General features: G+C 37.5%; 3 protein-coding genes and 1 pseudogene across 3 annotated transcripts; 2 read left to right on the top strand and 2 right to left on the bottom strand.

Moving 5' to 3' along the window:
• The first annotated feature begins 931 nt into the window (after nucleotides 1-931).
• Nucleotides 932-3000, top strand: LOC144348754 (uncharacterized). Its single transcript, XM_085496899.1, has 4 exons — nucleotides 932-1134; nucleotides 1247-1405; nucleotides 2284-2400; nucleotides 2543-3000. Exons 1-4 carry the CDS (start codon nucleotides 1091-1093, stop codon nucleotides 2865-2867), a joined length of 645 nt encoding a protein of 214 aa, XP_085353025.1. The 5' UTR covers nucleotides 932-1090; the 3' UTR covers nucleotides 2868-3000.
• Nucleotides 3001-7842: 4842 nt separating this feature from the next.
• On the top strand, nucleotides 7843-12495 carry LOC100367905 (uncharacterized). Its single transcript, XM_006825644.3, has 7 exons — nucleotides 7843-8056; nucleotides 8342-8514; nucleotides 8918-9049; nucleotides 9234-9576; nucleotides 9793-9948; nucleotides 11428-11683; nucleotides 11781-12495. The coding sequence occupies exons 1-7, from the start codon at nucleotides 7843-7845 to the stop codon at nucleotides 12049-12051; spliced, it is 1545 nt and encodes a 514-aa protein (XP_006825707.2). The 3' UTR covers nucleotides 12052-12495.
• An 808-nt stretch (nucleotides 12496-13303) lies between these two features.
• On the bottom strand, nucleotides 13304-15047 carry LOC146747564 (zinc finger MYM-type protein 2-like; annotated as a pseudogene).
• Nucleotides 15048-16810: 1763 nt separating this feature from the next.
• Nucleotides 16811-18768, bottom strand: LOC144344172 (uncharacterized). Its single transcript, XM_085496898.1, has 4 exons — nucleotides 18675-18768; nucleotides 18410-18562; nucleotides 17418-17534; nucleotides 16811-17274 (listed from the first exon to the last, which is right to left on the bottom strand). The coding sequence occupies exons 1-4, from the start codon at nucleotides 18716-18718 to the stop codon at nucleotides 16941-16943; spliced, it is 648 nt and encodes a 215-aa protein (XP_085353024.1). The 5' UTR covers nucleotides 18719-18768; the 3' UTR covers nucleotides 16811-16940.
• Nucleotides 18769-20270: the final 1502 nt, after the last annotated feature.

Genomic DNA, 20270 nt, shown 5'->3' with positions numbered 1-20270 from the left:
CAAAATTGACCGTCAGACAATCTCTCAGCTCGTGGTGAACATTGGTGCATCATATGATATACGGATTAATATAGTAGCGTGCTTTCATGGAATGTCCGATCACTCAATATTCAACTCGTTTTAATTACATATGTTTTTGGCAGAAATCACACCATTATTTACATAACTCTGATTTCTGGCCTGCAAGTGCATTTTTGTATATTTTTGTATATTAACAATTTAGTTTATTATTAAGGCTACAATTTTGTTGTTTCTTTTAAAAGTGAGTTTATTATAATGCAATTTATAGTGCAAGGAAAGATATTGTGAAAACCGGAAGTCAGTATAATTGGATTCCAAGATCTAATAGTATTTAGTACGATTATAATAGAATAACGATAACACATACTAAAAATTCAAAGTCTCATGGGTAGACGCTTGTTTGTAAACAATCACACGCTATGGCCATCTGACGCATGCGCAGGTGACGACTCCCCCGCTTTAAACAGATAATTTGTCCTAAGTAGTGCAATGAATTATATGCAAATCTGAGTATCAACAACCAGCGTGGTTATGTGTTATGTAAGTGTGTTGGCGTAGGGGTGTTGTATAATGGCCTGGCATACACGCATTCTTTTATCACGACGAATCACTCATCGCATTCCCTCACCGATCACCTCACCACTTGGCTGATCTAAAGAAAAGATTTAGATCTATACCAAGAAATGAATTGGTCACTGACAGAGCTGACAGGTAATAGTGGTGCCATTATGTAAATTAATATGTAAATGAGTATAATTTATTTCAAACACCGAACCTGTGTGTGTCACGGCGTGAATGCATGCATGTGGTTTCAGTTAACGAACGTTTGTAATGTAACAATTTCACCCCACCACGTGATTGCAGTATTGGATACCGATTGGCTGCATCAGGTCGCACTGTACAGATTTCTGTGAGATCAACATCTGGACGTTGCTTCGTATCACTTGTAAATCTTGACAATCTGATTGGATATGACGAGAAACACGTGTTCCAGATTTCATAAAAGTAGTAGTCAACTGTATTTTGTGAAATAGCTCGTGCGTTGACCAGTAATAAACACGTTCCTAAAATGGCCAGCGACCTACTGCAAGAAGACTATAATTATGAATCAAGGTAGGCGCCATTTAGGTTCTTTGTCAAGTTCATCAGTTAGAAATGCTCATTTCTTGAAATTATGATGTCACATACACGCCTGATTTTGATTGCCACATTTCATTACTTTCAGTTTCTGTTGTCCTGTGTGTCTATTACCTAAACTAAATATGATATTTGGAAGTTGTCAACACAAGGCCTGCGCTGACTGTGTGTATAATGGATACACTATAAGATTGGGTATGATTAATTGTCCTGTGTGTAGGAAACAAAGTGCATTCCCACTTGTAAAGTAAGTTGAAATTGTTCTTTTTTCGTTTTTTTTGTTTTAAATGAGATAACCATTCGCATGTTTGCCTTGTAGTTGTAGATTAGTGTCAATTCCGGTAATCGCCGAATGTTAGCACTGAAAGCATAGTATATACGCTATGTACCGACTTATGATTAAATTAATTGCAGCGGAAATGGGGTCGCGTCTGTTGAAAATTTAGTTTTGTCAAGTGAAATTTTGAGATTAGGACACGAGATGAAAACTTACGGGCTTTGGCTAAATATGAAATACGTGACCATCTAGATAGCCTATAAACCTTTTTGTGGCCTCGCAAACAAATTGTGTTATTTCCTATAATAATGTGTCGTGCATCATTATTTTCTACAGTTCCCATCGCGTGGCTCATTTCAACGAAATGACGACTATTCGACTCGTAATTTTCACATCGCATTTCACGTGTCGCTAAGATCGGTTTGCCCGTGGAATGTGTATTACAATATTTCTGTGATATCTGTTCCTCTTTATGTGCTTGTATTTACACAAACAAATGTTTAAAAATCAAAGATATTGCCACTTTAAGCAAATTATTGCATCGAAGAAAAACTGGTTGACAATCTCAATTTGAGGGTTCCATTGTGCAATAAATTTTATACACTATACTGTAAAACGTGTCCTTTTCGCGAATTTAGCGAGAGAACTGATTCGCTAATTCAAGATGTCGCTAATGACCTTATTATCAATTCAAAATGGCCGCCAAACAAAGAAATCAACAATGACAAGAGATATTCGCTAAATCAACATTTCGCTATTACGTCATTTTACCACAATTCGCTAAAATTGCATGCCGTTTTTTCAACAAGTTTTACAGTATTTCATTTTTTGCTAACACATCTTTTCAGGCCAGTCGTACCAACAGAAACAATTGCCACCCAACGCAAGCTTGGTGTAGTTTCATGTCCACAGTGTGGTGATGAAATGTGGAAATGGGACGAGGAAAAACATTTGAACAATTCATGGTAAAGTGAGACTTCTTTTTTGTGCATACCGAAAAAATACTATTCGAAGTTATTTGTTCGTGCGTTTCCTTTGTGTGTATGTATATTCAAATTCAATATTTTCGTTATGTTAAATGTCTTGTTTAGTCTTTTTTTTTGTTAGTTCTGGAGCTCCCACTCGCAATGATGTACAACCACAGAGCCCATTGTTACTTTATACGGCTCCAAATGGAATTGACGTACACGTGAGTTTGACCCCAACCCGCCGTGGCACCAATGATAACACTGAATCCACTACAATAAGCATCGGCATCAACAATTCTGCCAATACGCCTACCAGCATTCGCGTAGGGATCAACCGTGCTGTTCTGGACGCGCAACCTGCCGCAGCAGAACCAACAGCCAGGCCACGTCGTAACAGAGGATCTAACCCGCCCGTTCGCCCAACACGCGCATCTATTTTAAGGACGACAATGCACCGTACTTGAATCTTTTATAGCGTGTAATTTAATTTTCAGTTTTAATGTTTTAATTTGTGAAATGCGTTTTGATGTATTTATTTTATTTTGTTATGTAATTGTTAATAAAAAATAGATTTATTTGTTATCCATTATAAGTAAATGACTTCCATTGGACAGCTGATTGGAAATTCTTTGCCTGAAATTGTTCAGGTAACCTCAGACCGGAACTGCCTTGTTATGAGAGTGTGCCAACTTATTAGAAACGCCCACCAAAGACTCTTAACCAGGTTTCTTCGGAGCATCAAGACTGTAAAGTCGTCCAGAGACAAACTGGCGAGTGATGGATATTAAAACTAGTGATTTGTGATTACACGTGCATTGTATCAGGTGTTCCGTGTACGTCCGGGGTAATCTTTTCGGAAAAGACCAAAAACTGAGGCCCTGCGAGAACCTGATCAATTAGACTAATGTCACAAACGACAATATCGACCTTGTTGTTTTACGGATAGCTTAACTATGGATATGGTCCATTTCTGTTCTGTCTGTAAACAAGAACATTTATTGACCCGAATTTTTCGGAAACTAAGTATACTCGCGAGATTGAACGGGCTAGTAGTTGAATTATGCTACTACCTTTGGACATCAAAGTATATTTTCATCGAAAGCAGAAACGAAATGAATTTACGTAAATGTAAAAATCTCGCGGTCACGTGATCTATGCATTAACCTCCACTGTTAAGGACATGAGAGTAGGCACGGCTGGGCATTGTTTTCGGAAGACTAGTTAGTTAGAATTACCAGACATTGAGGGATATCGATATATTGATGATAAACAGCAAGTGATATTTCCAGAGATATAGTTGGAATTGAAGCAAAGGAGTGGCCTATTAGCCCATGAAACATACTCGCACATATCCGTACATATCATCTTGTGTGTGGGGCAAAGTTGTCCACAATGTACACAATCATGACAACTGAAAATGGTTTCAGTACGGAAAACTGTTATATTACTGTAAACAATTATGAACAATAAAAACTAAAATTTAGAATGAACAATAAATAATGAAAGTCTGTGATTTGCTGTATAGTTTCCGGAAAATTATTAGACGAACCATAACATTTATAAAAAGCAGTGTATACCTGGAATATAATCTTACAATCGCATACGAGTCGTCAAAACGTACAGTTTTGTGACATAAGTAAAATATTTGTATAGTTTCAATGCGTACACAAGCACCTATATATATTTTGACAATAAACCTCTTTCACATTGTACAAATACAAACAAGACGTTAAACCTTCCTGACAGTAACATTTAAGTGTTGTATAAACCGGAATGAAAAGTCAAGAGTCACGGCGAATACTTCTAGCTCGTCACCCATTTACAAACCTCTCAACTAGCCAAGGCAAATGACTAATTTGCGGGGTCATTAACTAAATAATAATAATTTCATTAACACTTACACATTCTCCGGAGGGATTGACAATGGTTACAAATGTTTAAGAAATAATAAAAGTCTAAAAAATAAATAAAATAAAATACAACAAATACAAAAACTAAGCTAATATATTACAGATACGCTTTTGAGGCACCCGTAAATAAAGACTAATTTATTATACTATAAAAAGATAGAAAACAAAATGCAAAACTTAACTGAGAAAGAAAATTGTCACTGGTGATGCTGTCTTATTTCAAAACACTTTTTTAGGTGCCTTGCTACAGGAAGTGTTAGACTACTGTTGTTTAGCAAGACTACGAATTGTGTCTTTGGTGACAAATTTTGAAAACTTTGGTTTCTGCTATTTCAAATAAGACATTTCTATAGGGGGTATAACTTTTGCATGACATCATTAGGTGATACTCATCTTCTACATGATTCTGATCACACAGGTTGCATAATATATTAGCAAGGGGTATTCTATGTGTCTGCCAGTCTCAATTTTCAAGTTATGGTCACTGAGGCGGAATTTAGTTAAATTTTCACGAATCTCAATATTTTGCAGGGTAACAAGGTAGGTTTCAAAACAAAATTGTTTTTTTATTCTCTGTATGTTCTTAATTAATAATTTTTTCATTTTGTTTTGGTCGATTGTCGTTATGTTATTTACTTTCCCAAGTTGATATAAATGATGTTTGTATATTTTTATTAATTTGTCCTAATTGCCTTGCTGTTAGAATTTCATTGTTGTCGACTAGGTTAGACTGGTTGATGTTATTCAAAAGGGAGTCTATATTAGTGTACCATTTACTATTAATTTCTTTGTTTTCTTGGAAAGCTTGTTTTAGTAATGGATTTGACGAGTTCTGTACACGATTACAATATTTTATCATTTGTTTTTCCGATGAAAGTCCCCAATGGGTAACGTCCAAGTTCATCATATACGCCAAATCTTGTGGTATTTTTGGATGTCCCCAAGAGAAAACGAAGATATTTATATGTACAACTTCAATTTCAATCCCCCATACATCACTACCATATGTATATTGATAAATTATCAAGGCGTGGCTCGGCTAGTAAAATACGTAAAGGGAGAAACTCAAAGACATTGTAATGTTATTAGTTATACACCAGCCTGAGGTAACACCTCTGAAAACCAACATCGATTTAGAATTACTTTGGCTAATGACATTGAACTTTGCTCTTCTATAAAGCAGCAGTTTTCCTTTTCAAATAATCAAAAATACCCTTCATACCCTGGATACGTATGTCCATTGTTTCACAACAACGACTGTCCCAGAGGTTTTTCGTCTTCTCAATTTCTCAAGATAAACGTCCCAAGGTTGTTTTGTTCACAAGAAGGAAATGTCTTTTGGCAGCATTTCTTGTATTAATTTCCACTGCACGAAAAAGCGGCAAATACTGTTACTAAAGCACAGAATTTGCATGATCTATTCCCGGCCATTCACGCAAACTGCAAATCAAGTCTTCTACCGCATCCATAGTTGTTGACAGCCGCCATGATGGATGTATTGTGACTTATTTTTACCCCCGGATTCTGACCTTGCATTCTTGCCCTTTCATACCCGTTCAATTTCCTTTCATTATTTCATCCAGACTCCGTGATATTTAATATTTAAAACCAACCTTTATTTCACAGTCACTCTAGTTTTCACTTTTTTAAAATTATTTGACTGATCAAAAGACTTTTCATTCTCATCATGCAATCCCATAGTACTTCCGCAGACACAGCAGTGATCGTCAACATAACTACAAATAACCTCGCTCTCAGGAGCTGAGGAATGAATATATGGATCGCATGAAAACGGTATGTACAGCGGAAGCGTTGGTGGGGGCGGTATGCACCGACAGTAGAATCATACGCTAACCTTCGCTGGTTCGAAATGAGAACGCGTGAGGGCGTTATGTACGCTTAAAACATTATGAAAACTGAATGCAACGAATCATGTGTTCAGGATTGATGGTGAATAATCGGCGACTTTCGCGTTCACACCTTTTTTCGCAATTTAATTAGACAAAAACTTTAAGCGCGGGATTTTATTACAATTTCATAGTTTGATAGAGTCCAGGGTCGGTGCCGATATAGATATATAGAATAAGCAAATAACACCGAATAAACGGCAAGGTAAAGACTATGTCTAATTATAGTAAATACGTACTGCGTACTATAATTAGACATAGTCTTTACCTTGCCGTTTATTCGGTGTTATTTGCTTACTTTACTTCCTATGTCGACAGCAACTATGAGTTTAGATATATAGAACAATTATTTATTGCAGTAATAATATTATATTAATTAGTACGTTACGCACATTGAAAACCAACATTAGGTTTATTGTTGTGTAAAACTAGATTTACAATTTCAGTGTCACTGTTTACATTAAAGCGGAAGGATCGTCACCTTCGCACGCGCGACGATAACAACACACGTTAAAAACGCAAAGGCACATGGGTAGATGCTTGTTTGTAACAATGACACACTATGTCCATCTGACGCATGCGCAGGTGATAACTCCCCCGCTTTAACATTGACCAAATAAGAAAATTCATTGCTTATTTCCATTTGATATTAAAGCGCTCCTTTTTCTTTGGAATGCAGATTCGTTGCGTCAGAAGTGTCCAATATGGCGAACCTCAACGTATTGTTTCTCATCGTTTTTCTGTATTTACATAGCAAATCTCGACGAAGACGCAGTTTGCATCATCAGAATGGTATCTTAAATTGTCATTGAGTCCTAAATAATGTGAGTCGTGGTAACGGTAGGATTGGGCACAAACAAAACGTGCATTTGGGTTTGGTATATGGTTTGTTTTGAACTGTTGAGACAATTATTGGTAGACGCAAATAGTTTTAGAAAAATCTATTCCGATCACTATTAAAGAGTGTTGTTGTCAACTATCTCTTTAAAATCTGCCAACAGAAGTCTCTACTTTCTTTTCACTTGTGTTGCCGTTCTCTGTACTTCAGTATCTCATAGCCGGGCTGTGATATTTACGTGTATTTTATGTTGAATTTTATCTTCCGTCCATATAACGATCAATGATTTTATTTTCCCGGCAGTCAAGTCTCACATTCAGGCCATCGTTGTCGCGATTGTGAACAAGTTTTGAGACTGTTTTCACAACCTGTTTTGTATATTTAGTCAACAATAGTTTGGGGATTAACATTAGTTCCGTCCGACCCTGGCAACTCTTCCCAGGCGTGACTTAATTAGACCGGTGCACAAGATTTATGTTCGTGTTCACACAAGAAATTTCGGCAAGCCTAAAATTCGGGGCACGCATAAGGCCGGCTATATATTCTGACGTGAAACTATCTATTATAAGCGTCGTACGTAATATAATTGTGTTTGATGTTTTGTTTTCACATTTAATTGCATAGTCAGAAATCGTTGGTATGCACAGACACTTAAGTCAGGGGTCACAGTCCACAGTTTTATCTTCCATTCTGCTTGCAACAAGGGTCGGAACCCCTCGACATATAGTTCAGCGTTCACAGTTTATTTTGATCTGATAGCAACTCAAATAACAAGTTCACGGAAATGTCTTCCCTGCGGGAACTTGTTTCGACGGAATCACTACCTTGTGTCGTGCGAGTTGATGGTGGAGCATTCAGTGGCCAACGACTGAAAACCAATGACGTTCTGTTGTTACATTTCACGGAAGCAGTACAGAGGGTACAGGCTGTGGACAATGGCGGTAAACACTATTCGTTGCCACTGACGGGACAACAACTATATCAGAGGCTGCCTATAGGTGAGGGTTCGAGTCTTTTTTACAAGAAACTCATAACTTAACTCTAGAACAACTTGGATTTTGGCACGTATGGAGCAGCAGCTTTGCCATGTTTTTTTTTTAAAATCATGCCTGCACAGGGATATAACAGGGGGTATGTGTGGTAGAGGGGGTGGTGGAGGATTTTGTGCACACATAATAGATAACCTCATACTATATTACCCAATATTATGTGGCGGGCGATATTGCATTATCTTATGATAAAACATTTTAAAGAGTTCATTCGCGACATATTTTCACATTTAGATCCGAGTCTCGATGATAAAATATATACCAGCATCAAAGACATCATTAAACTACCGTTACTGCCCGAGCGTTTACGCGTAGTGGAAGGCTATTATTCGGACACCGATGAAATGAGTGTGTACAGCGGTGAAATACTAGACGTCATTGGCATTGAAGAAGGCTGTTCAGACTACGTAACTATTTAATACTATGACGCATTTGTTTACTTTTAAGTTGAGTCGTTGTTGTTGGAAACAGTAATATGTGACATACAGTATAGATTGAATAATGGGCGAAGACGAATCTACGATTATCTCTCTGCAATTCTCGGCTAATTGCAATAAGCGTTTGACGCGCATACTTTGTTCAATACTTTGTTGAAATTGTCACTTTCAAAATAATTGACAAATTCTGTCTGACCGAAAAAAAAATGCCACAGTGAGTGTATAGTTCAAAGATACAATTAATTTTTAAAAATGAACTAAACGTAGGGTAACAATGTTTATATAATTTGGCTAAAGTATGTCAGCCCATTCTAAAATTTAATTAAGCACGCTGACCGCAGTATTTTATGGATTCTATTGCTGTTCTACTTAGTATCTTGTAGCTAAGAACGAGGCTAACTTCCGCCTACGTTTGTCAGAAGCCCACAACACCGGTCACTATAGCACAATGGCGTCATCCAAACATTGCACTCTGACAGAACTTGTCAACGAAAAACTGCCAATGGTAAGAACATATTTTTTTCTTAATATTCTTATGATTTGCTCAAATATTTTATGATTAGCTGGACTTGCTGAAATGTTAAATATTTTGTATTTTTGTGCAAATTATGAGTGAAAATTTTAAATGAGTGTACCATTAAAAATCACAGCTTTTTTTAAACATATGTTATATGTATATATTATAACAGAGGGTTAAAATGGCACCAGAAGCCAACGATATGAGCACTCACAAAAGTATGAGGACAGTGTTGCTGTTGAAATCTGTGGAATCGGTCCAACATGTCATAGCGACGAGGCCAACACAAGATGGCGTCTTATCGATTCCTCTTCATCTGTCCCTGAATGTATCGAAGGTAAGCGACGACAGTGTCGACGTTAAAACGGTGTTACGAGCACTGAAACCCATATACGCATGCGTCAACTCAACCTGGAAAGTAGAAGATGTTGGCATATGGAATCTACCCAGCCAGTTTAGTCAAACCCCACAACCACTGGAAGATGTACTGCGTTGCTGGTTCAATAGTAGCGAAGGTATACTTATTTTATATAAGATGTGAACAATGTGTTTCAATACATTATCATTCGTTCATTTAAAGCTGAGTGAATTCTGTGTCGTGAATTGCAGGACATTCTACTTTTTAATCTAAATATATATATAATATATATTCTTTTTATAAACAAATCATTTTTTAATCAATATCAGTTAGAATGTCAAAATTTAAAAAGATATTCAATTCACCATTTTAGGTCAACGAAGAGCCTCGGAGGTTTGTGGAGTGTCACTGAAGAATCACAAGAAGATAATTGATAGATTGAAGCATGATATTTACGATATAGCACATAACTCACAATCTTGCTCTACATCCACATCACTGTCGTCTCCAACAGTAACAGAAAGCAAAGGTAAACAATATTATTGGCTTCCGTGTGCACAAAGCTCACGGGAGATAATGTCGTACCATGTCTGTCCTCCCATCCGTATGTGTCTGTGTATTTTTTCACTATATATCTCAAGAACCACATGCTCAACTAAAATGAAACACAGCTACTATATCGTGAACATCAGATCTGATTAGATTTTAGTACAACCCCGTGCACGTTAATTAGGAAATTTGCATATTAATTGATTCATTTTAGCTTGTTCACTTTGAATATTTGTATGTTTTCTGAAATGCACTGAAACGCAGTACATGATTGTTGTTTGCGTAGATCAATATCTAATAACAATGTATAATTATTATGTACATATCAATTAGCTATTTTGTTTAATATTATTTATAGTGGTCTGATAATTTATGAATAATTTTAATGAGTTTAATCAGCTAATTTACATGTTTTAGTTTGTACCCTGACATTTTGTGGATTGTACTACTGCGTAGATATATATTTCGAAATTTTGTGCATAATAATTAGCATTCTAATTAACTGTTTCAGCTTGTTTATTCTATATCATAGGTATAGTTTGCTCAGATAGCTTAAATCTTGAATCCTGTATACTGTACGTTTAGTTGAATGTCTAATCATAGTTTTCAAATAATCTTTAAATATTAATTAGCTATTTGCATATCAATTAACTAATTTCATCATACTTTGTTCATATCGTAACAGTTTGCAAGAATGGATTGGAACTTAGTACAAATTTACCGTTTGTTTAATTTTAACTTTATGACTAAATCGATCAGTGCGTATTAATAACAGTATGTATAATTAATTGTATCATGATTGTATATCTAACAATTTACTGCTTGCTGTTTGTATAGATCAATGTGCAACAGTTTCTAATTAATCTGTGATTTTCATAATCAATTGGTTTTAACATTCTTTTTACATAATTGCAAACAGTTTAGTCAATTAGAAGAAAACTGTTCACATGCTTATTCAATACACGTTTATAACATTTTAAGCATAATAATTATCAAATTTACATACATGTACTATTAAACAGTATGATTAATCTACACAAACAGCACGTATGCAATCAATGAATGATTGGAATAGTCTGCATAGATAATTTGCATATTAATTACATGTTAATGTCAGCTTTTTTCCTGTATCACACCAAGAAAAACATGTTTTATAATTGACCAGGAAACTCTAATTGAGTGTCCTTTCATTAGTATTTTGCTCATAATTTGCTTAATTAACACATTCATTGGTTTAAATATGGTTGAATATTGCATCATGGGATTTTATTTCCTGCGATGGTCATAAATGCTGGTTGATTCAATGTTGTCCCTACCTCTACGACCCCCCCCCCACCGTCACACCAGTTATTACTGTAACCACGATATATAAACTATAATTAAGTCAATGTCGAAAAATTGCTAACATTTATTAATTATGTAAATTGTAAAGCCCGACATTCCGTATTTATGTCACCAGCTGCGTACTATTTCAATATACAAGGACCAACACCACAGACAAAGATTAATGGTTCCCGGGCAGCGACTTTACCTGCAGGCCAATCTATTGGCACATTTCACCCAAGTGACAAAGAAGAAGATCGGTTCACTGAGACGTACACCACACATGGTCTACAGGGCTACCAATCTATTGGTTCACACTCTGCACGTGACGATATCGAAGATGACCCAAATACACATCATTACGCTTCACTGGGGAGTTTCAGTGTAGAACAGTTAGTATATACATGTTTATCGCACGATACAGACTTGGAACTTTTTTTGAATATAAAGTTTGTTTCTATCATTTTTTTTGTTTATTTATGTTAACAGAAAATCAAGTCAATGTCCACCACACCTAGATGATGGTTATGACATGAAAATGGAGGATGTATGCGCCATGTTATGTGATATCAATCTTTCAAAATACGTAGAAGTTTTCAAAAACGAAATGATCGACGGGAATTTATTGCAGGTCCTGGATGAAGATATCATGGTGTCCGATCTGGGAATGTCGAAATTACACGCACGAAAACTGAGACTACATCTCGCGAGAGAAAAGCAGCGCCCTCGCATGTCCAAAAAAGAGTCAACGTATTTATAAGATGAATATTAAATGTTTGGCTTTGTTGATACAATATGGCATAGTTTGTGCCCGACAGAGACCATATGTCCATCCATCTACACTCGATATGCAGCAACGGGGACCATTTCGACCGGTGGTTTAGACTTGCGCTATTATAGGTCTATGATTTGTATATATACGAGATACGCCAGTTTCGTCGACTTTTAAAACTAATCAAATCCCATGATGTATTGAACATTCATAAATATAGACCTTAGTAATCGAATCTGTCATTTTATCTTAATAAATTGTGTTACATACCTTTTGAAAGGTATAACATAAGTGTTATAACGAGAATATCGAAAATAACCAACACAAATTGCTAAATTTGGCACTTAAAAAAAGCGTAATTCCGGCTGTATTTGCGTTGTAATATTTGCTAATAGTTAATGAAAATTAAATTGTATGTGGCATGCTTTACAAGTATTCGTCATCATCAGCACATGAAACGGTCTTTCAAAACAGACAATTTTTAGTCAACAGTTCACCGGATTTGTTTAGTCTTAACCAATATATGTATATCAGGTTGTTATCAATTCGTAATTACTTTCAAGAACATTGCATGAATTCGACACATGACCATAATTAGGTGGTGATAGAAACGTGCCTCATTCTGCTCGTCAACCTTCGACAATTGCTTCTTTCACACGATAAACTCTTCCGCAATTACCAGTCTTGATAGTGCGACACATTGTTTCGACTGTTGGTGTATTTCTCTAAACTGCATGTAAACATTTGTGTGCTGCCGTTAGTAACGCGGCAACACTTGAATCAATCTGCAGAGTGTAATATCAAAAATGGTATTCACAATGCCGAGTGTGATTGCTACAAACAACTATTCATAGGTTGTAAACCGACATTGTCTTTGCTACATGTACCCCATATTTTGTAAAACCGCTATAGAATTATGAACAACTTGCACTTTAGCCAAGGCAAAGCCGTGCAGCTTTAGCCATGATGCAGCGTATAGAGTTGACGTATAGAGTTCGAAACCACAGCAAGCAGAAGTAGAGCCTTTAACAACAGTTATACTACTTTTTGTCTCGTCCTTTCGTTAGCGGACAGTTTCAACCTAATTAATTATGCATTCTTGTTAACGGTACTGTTTTATCAATAGATTAACAAGCCGGGACTGTAAATAATGAATGGGTTAATTTAAATATTCATGAGCACAACAGGAATGAAAAGCTGATTAACATAACAGGTGGCCACTGAATGAAAACAAAGAACAAGGTGGAATTTTCATTTAATTATTTAAATACGCAATGACGATTATACGATACATTTTAAAAACGTATTTCAAGTTTCATATTTCCTTTTACAAAATTCACGGACACTTTGGAAGAATCGGTTATGACAGTGGTATTAGATTTGTCCTCGTCTGTTGGGGTGGTGGATATGTCATGCGTTTTCGCTTCTTTCTCAGTTTTCGGTTTGGGTGGCTGCAATGCGTCTGACACCGCTTTCGTCTGCTCGTCGCTCGTAGCTTCTAATTGCTAGACTGGAGTGACCCGTTCTTTCTGCTATTAGCTGCTCGTCGAAATTTTGCCGGAACAGCGTGGTTGCCTGTGTAACCTGTTTAAAATAAAATACAATGTATCAATATGAAAGTACAATAGCTTGTAACATTCCACCTCATAGCAATGTAAAATATCAATATATTGTTATAGTACGTTCAATCGTTCAGCTTTTTTAAAACACGCCAAAGCAGTTTGCATTAAATCTTTATCGCGTGAAATGAATCCGACATATCGTGCCAGTGAATACAATATTTAAATGGTATTCCACCAAACAGTTTGCATGAAAAAATGGAGTTAACGAGTAGTGATTATTTTCGACATAAAGTTATGACTATTTCTCGTCAGCGGGGAAATCGAACATTACATTACTAAAGTGCAAATTCTAATACGTACCTTTCCTGAATGCCCAGTATGATAACCTTTTATCCCAGCGAGATCAGTCATCTGCTTACTGTATCCCTGCAATGTATGAACACCAAGCTTTTGTGCAGAGAACTTTATTTCGCCATTCTTTAACTTCAGTGGTCTTCTATAGAATGGCCCGCTGTTTGGTATACATGACAGATATGTCCGAAACAAGTTTACAACACAGCGCGAGTTTTCTGGTTGCGCGTAGTGTTTAATACTCTTAAATTTTGTTTGCCCTGGTTTGCGGTAGAATCCTCCCTGGTCAGTTTTCGATGGTTTTCCCTGGAATACCATGTACTCCCCCCATATCGTCGCTGTGCATGGTGAGTTGGTCTACCGTTAGTGTTGAATGTTCATCAGCGGCACGCAGTCCAAATATTTTACACATGTAAAAGTAGGTTGCATAACTCATGCCTAACGCGGTATTTGTACCAAACGCGTGTGTCCATAGCTTTTCTTCATCATTTAGAGAAAATGGCTCGGCTTGTTTTTTTCGGATACCAATACCAGAGTGAGAGAGTGTCTTCATGACACCATCCAGCGTATTTCTGAAAGCTAAGAAGTCGTGGTTGTCCTGGTCCATAAAATTTAGGTCAGGGCGGTTACAATCATCGCGCAGATAGCGGTAAATGGCACAGAACATTTGTCTTAATGAGTCTGGCGGATACTGTTGGTCATCTTGTCTCCGACATTCAATGGCAAATTTACATAGCCAGAATCAAATTCCTTCTGGACTAAATTTTCATCCAAAGACGGAACCAAATGATAAACTTCTTCATCAGATTTATCATACTCAACTTTAACATTACGTTGCTCTTTCCACTCATTCCATGTTTTGACGCCCCATTTTGTAGCGCTGTGAGTTGTCTTGGGTATGCGTGACTGCTGGTATTCGGTGACTTGTTTGCTGTCAACTGGAGGCAAAAAACGGAATTCTTTCTGAATATCGCTCAGTTTAAAGTCCTCGGCGTCGTCCACATCAAATTGGGACAACCAGTTTTCCAAATCCCAGTCAATTTCCGGAGCAGCAAATTCTTGAGCGAACATGATTCTGACGGATCTCCGGAGTTCTATCAGGGGGAAATTCTTCTCTCTGGGGTTCTCCACACTTGTCAGGGGGGAATCTCGTCTCGTCTCTATATCTCGTCCCCTTGAGGTATGGGATCGGGAAAGTCACGTATACTTTACAGTCAAATAAGACACACACAACGAAATACGTTACAGCTCTCGTCTTAGTCTGTCAATCGAGCACTCTATAAGACACAGCGCCCTGGGGGAAAAGTCCCCAAGACTATCGCAAGGCTGACCCAAGACTCTCTTAGACTGCGTCAACACTCGCCCCAAGGCTCTCCAGGACTGGACTCTCGACTGCGTCTATCGTGCTGTGCTCCCCAAGACCAACTAAAACTCTCTTTATTCATTTTCAAAACTCTAACCAATTACAAAGCAGTAAAAAGACTCTAGGGCGTAACCTTCAATCATAAAGCCAATCACACTAAGTACTGAATACGTCATATCTTTTGATTAATCGTTCACTACATTAATAACTATGAATACCAACTGTCAGAATAGCGACGGTTATCTCGTAATTAGTTCCAAATCACTGAGCCAAGTTCCGTCCAAAACTTCAAATAGGCCTAAACGATGACAGACATAACACAGCAATTCGCTAATAATCAGCTAATTAAGTCGGTCAACAGATACGCGTAAACAAATTCATGACAGTTCACCCAACAACGTGCTACACTGTTCTCACAAATGAGCACCAAATTCACGTGATCGAATGTTTTTTATGTAATTCTACATGGTCCAATCAGTGTTGGTTATGGTAATACAATAAAGTCCACTGTTGGTGGATTCTATTGTTAAACGAAACAAACTCTGCTGAGTAAATGCCGATTGGCTAGAGCTTTTCAACACATCTGTTATAGCCAATGAGCACGGCTGATAATTGCGGTTGACTACACCTGGTTTAGAATTGCGATTTACACAATAGCGCTGTAAACATCCGCCATGACCACAGAATTTAAAATAAGCCGTGCAAAACTCGTCAAATTCGCAGTATAACTATCAGTTATTGCAATTTACGATGGAAGTTATGGGGAAATTTGAAGGATTATTTCATATCATATGAAGTGTGGTGCTTTTAACTTTATTTTTGTTGCGATTCACAAACTCTGGCCAAAAGTGTGGAGTTGCATGCAAAAACACGCTCTCGTAGTGCTCCATTAATACTCATGCTGTTGAGGAATAGATCACGTGACCGCGAGATTTTTACATTTACGTAAATTCATTTCGTTTCTGCTTTCGATGAAAATATTTTTTGATGTCCAAAGGTAGTAGCATAATTCAACTACTAGCCCGTTCAATCTCGCGAGTATACTTAGTTTCCGAAAAATTCGGGTCAATAAATGTTCTTGTTTACAGACAGAACAGAAATGGACGCAGATCCATAGTTAAGCTATCCGTAAAACAACAAGGTCGATATTGTCGTTTGTGACATTAGTCTAATTGATCAGGTTCTCGCAGGGCCTCAGTTTTTGGTCTTTTCCGAAAAGATTACCCCGGACGTACACGGAACACCTGATACAATGCACGTGTAATCACAAACCACTAGTTTTTATATCCACCACTCGCCAGTTTGTCTCTGGACGACATTACAGTCTTGATGCTCCGAAGAAACCTGGTTAAGAGTCTTTGGTGGGCGTTTCTAATAAGTTGGCACACTCTCATAACAAGGCAGTTCCGGTCTGAGATTACCTGAACAATTTCAGGCAAAGAATTTCCAATCAGCTGTCCAATGGAAGTCATTTACTTATAATGGATAACAAATAAATCTATTTTTTATTAACAATTACATAACAAAAAAAAAATACATCAAAACGCATTTCACAAATTAAAACATTAAAACTGAAAATTAAATTACACGCTATAAAAGATTCAAGTACGGTGCATTGTCGTCCTTAAAATAGATGCGCGTGTGGGGCGAACGGGCGGGTTAGATGCTCTGTTACGACGTGGCCTGGCTGTTGGTTCTGCTGCGGCAGGTTGCGTGTCCAGAACAGCACGGTTGATCCCTACGCGAATGCTGGTAGGCGTATCAGCAGAATTGTTGATGCCGATGCTTATTGTAGTGGATTCAGTGTTATCATTGGTGCCACGGCGGGTTGGGGTCAAACTTACGTGTACGTCGATTCCATTTGGAGCCGTATAAAACAACTGTGGCGTCTGTGGAGTCTGTGGCTGTACATCATTGCGAGGGGGAGCTCCAGAACTAACAAAAAAGACGAAACAAGACATTTAACGTAGCAAAAATATTGAATTTGAATATACATACACACGAAGGAAACGCACGAACAAACAAACAACTTCGAATAGTATTTTTTCTGCATGCACGAAAAATAAGTCTCACTTTACCATGAATTGTTCAAATGTTTTTCCTCGTCCCATTTCCACATTTCATCACCACATTGTGGACATGAAACTACACCAAGCTTGCGTTGGGTGGCAATTGTTTCTGTTGGTACGACTGGCCTGAAAAGATGTGTTAGCAAAAAATGAAATACTGTAAAACTTGTTGAAAAAGCGGCATGCAAATTTAGCGAATTGTGGTCAAATGACGTAATAGCGAAATGTTTAGCGAACATCTCTTGTCATTGTTGATTTCTTTGTTTGGCGGCCATTTTGAATTGATAATAAGGTCATTAGCAACATCTTGAATTAGCGAATCAGTTCTCTCGCTAAATTCGCGAAAAAGACACGTTTTACAGTATAGTGTATACAATTTACTGCACAATGGAACCCTCAAATTGAGATTGTCAACCAGTTTTTCTTCGATGCAATAATTTGCTTAAAGTGGCAATATCCTTGATTTTTAAACATTTGTTTGTGTAAATACAAGCACATAAAGAGGACCAGATATCACAGAAATATTGTAATACACATTCCACGGGCAAATCGATCTTAGCGACACGTGAAATGCGATGTGAAAATTACGGGTCGAATAGTCGCCATTTCGTTGAAATGAGCCACGCGATGGGAACTGTAGAAAATAATGATGCACGACACATTATTATAGGAAATAACACAATGTTTGTGAGGCCACAAAAAGGTTTATCTAGGGCTATCTAGATGGTCACGTATTTCATATTTAGCCAAAGCCCGTAAGTTTTCACCTCGTGTCTTAATCCCAAAATTTCACTTGACAAAACTAAATTTTCAATAGACGCGACCCCATTTCCGCTGCAATTAATTTAATCATAAGTCGGTACATAGCGTATATACTATGCTTTCAGTGCTAACATTCGGCGAGCGATGGCCGGAATTGACACTAATTTACAACTACAAGGCAAACATGCGAATGGTTCTCATTTAAAACAAAAAAACAAAAAGAAACAATTTCAACTTACCTTACAAGTGGGAATGCACTTTGTTTCCTACACACAGGACAATTAATCAATCTTATAGTGTATCCATTATACACACAGTCAGCACAGGCCTTGTGTTGACAACTTCCAAATATCATATTTAGTTTAGGTAATAGACACACAGGACAACAGAAACTGAAAGTAATGAAATGTGGCAATCAAAATCAGGCGTGTATGTGACATCATAATTTCAAGAAATGAGCATTTCTAACGGATGAACTTGACAAAGAACCTAAATGGCGCCTACCTTGATTCATAATTATAGTCTTCTTGGAGTAGTTCGCTGGCCATTTTAGGAACGTGTTTATTACTGGTCAACGCACGAGCTATTTCACAAAATACAGTTGACGACTACTTTTATGAAATCTGGAACACGTGTTTCTCGTCATATCCAATCAGATTGTCAAGATTTACAAGTGATTCGAAGCAACGTCCAGATGTTGATCTCACAGAAATCTGTACAGTACGACCTGATGCAGTCAATCGGTATCCAATACTGCAATTACGTGGTGTAGTGAAATTGTTACATTACAAACCAGGGGCGTCGATCCATTCTGAAAAGTGATGGGGACATTTTTGTGTCCGCGTAAGAGGCCAATGTCCGCGCTTGCGCGAACAGAGGGGTGTCTGAGAAGGGGGGACTGTTGTATGTTCCGACATCTCTATGTTCCGACACCACTATGTTCCGACACACAGTATACTTGTGTCAAACTTAATCTGACTCGCCGTGCGTGACCTTTTACTACCTTGATATAACCCGGATGTCCTGTGGGTTAATACTGGAAATCCAACTGTAGTGTAGTCCGGCCATGATGCTCGAAAATCCGTGAAAGCGGGATCTTGCATAATGTTATCGGATAATTATCAGAGAATTATCAAACAATGTTGCCCATTGTTTCATTCTAATACTTCGACAATTATTTGACAATATCCGTGTCTGTTGGATGTGGTTCCAACCTTAAATCCTCCGATTGCCTAACTATCGAAGTTTTAGATCGATAATTATCGGAGAATTATTTTACCTGCAAATTTGATGTCATCCAGTTACTGCGCACGCGCGCAAAACGTAAAAAAGGAAGACGGGCTATGCGAACAGCGTGAGCGAATGAAATCGGGTGGTATATCAGGCCGAGCGATATTTATCGCTGTTATATTATATATACCGTTAGGATTTGTTTGCATTTGTGTTAATACAATAGTTAAAATTAAACTGAATGAACCGTTCTGGATACAATCATGGTGGAATGAGAACGTGCATGTCACCATTTAAGATTCAGCGAGCGGTAGGGTAGATATAGTAACGAATCGAACATTTAAAACTCTCGACTTTTCATTATATTTATGTGTATTTCCAACATATTACAGATTTGACACTATTATAATCAACCTATTTTCTGGGGGAGCAACGGATTGCCTATCAACACTGTACGCCAGACTACGCCACAAAGAAACTGCGTATTTCTTGATGTTGTAGAGCTGCTCCTCTGAGCGAATAATGGCGTTCGAAAGTCGATTTACTGGCGTTATTTGCGTTTTTCTGAAATACAACTTTCCATTTATGTAGCAAGTGTTTTCTAAATACAATAACACGTAAGCACGCTGATAAATTTCTAAATGAACTGCATGCCGTAACACGAAAGCCTCGCAGTAGTTTGTTGATTTCTTCGGAAACTTGTGATATTGTTGAGTCACTGTCATACACGTAATGAGAGAAATGCGCGTGGTACCGATCTACCAATGAGAACGCGGCGTTTCGAATAATTGGCAGCACACGGTATTATAAGTAATATATTTTTGCTCATACTTACTACTTCTTCAAAGTGACATAGATAGATGTCGAATG

Source organism: Saccoglossus kowalevskii, chromosome 3 (assembly GCF_978046115.1).
Source record: "Saccoglossus kowalevskii chromosome 3, keSacKowa6.1, whole genome shotgun sequence".
Lineage (NCBI taxonomy): Eukaryota > Metazoa > Hemichordata > Enteropneusta > Harrimaniidae > Saccoglossus > Saccoglossus kowalevskii.
This window is presented reverse-complemented; position numbering and strand designations above follow the sequence as displayed.

Excerpts from the sequence above, each read along its gene's own strand:
- LOC144348754 (XM_085496899.1), top strand. The coding sequence starts at position 1,091 with ATGGCCAGCGACCTACTGCAAGAAGACTATAATTATGAATCAAG. Across the intron at positions 1,406-2,283 it reads AGTGCATTCCCACTTGTAAA|GCCAGTCGTACCAACAGAAA; the intron begins GTAAGTTGAAAT and ends ACATCTTTTCAG. Across the intron at positions 2,401-2,542 it reads AAACATTTGAACAATTCATG|TTCTGGAGCTCCCACTCGCA; the intron begins GTAAAGTGAGAC and ends TTTTTTTGTTAG.
- LOC100367905 (XM_006825644.3), top strand. The coding sequence starts at position 7,843 with ATGTCTTCCCTGCGGGAACTTGTTTCGACGGAATCACTACCTTGTGTC. Across the intron at positions 8,515-8,917 it reads AAGAAGGCTGTTCAGACTAC|TATCTTGTAGCTAAGAACGA; the intron begins GTAACTATTTAA and ends TGTTCTACTTAG. Across the intron at positions 9,949-11,427 it reads AACAGTAACAGAAAGCAAAG|CTGCGTACTATTTCAATATA; the intron begins GTAAACAATATT and ends TTATGTCACCAG.
- LOC144344172 (XM_085496898.1), bottom strand. The coding sequence starts at position 18,718 with ATGGCCAGCGAACTACTCCAAGAAGACTATAATTATGAATCAAG. Across the intron at positions 18,563-18,674 it reads GACTATAATTATGAATCAAG|TTTCTGTTGTCCTGTGTGTC; the intron begins GTAGGCGCCATT and ends CATTACTTTCAG. Across the intron at positions 17,275-17,417 it reads AAACATTTGAACAATTCATG|TTCTGGAGCTCCCCCTCGCA; the intron begins GTAAAGTGAGAC and ends CTTTTTTGTTAG.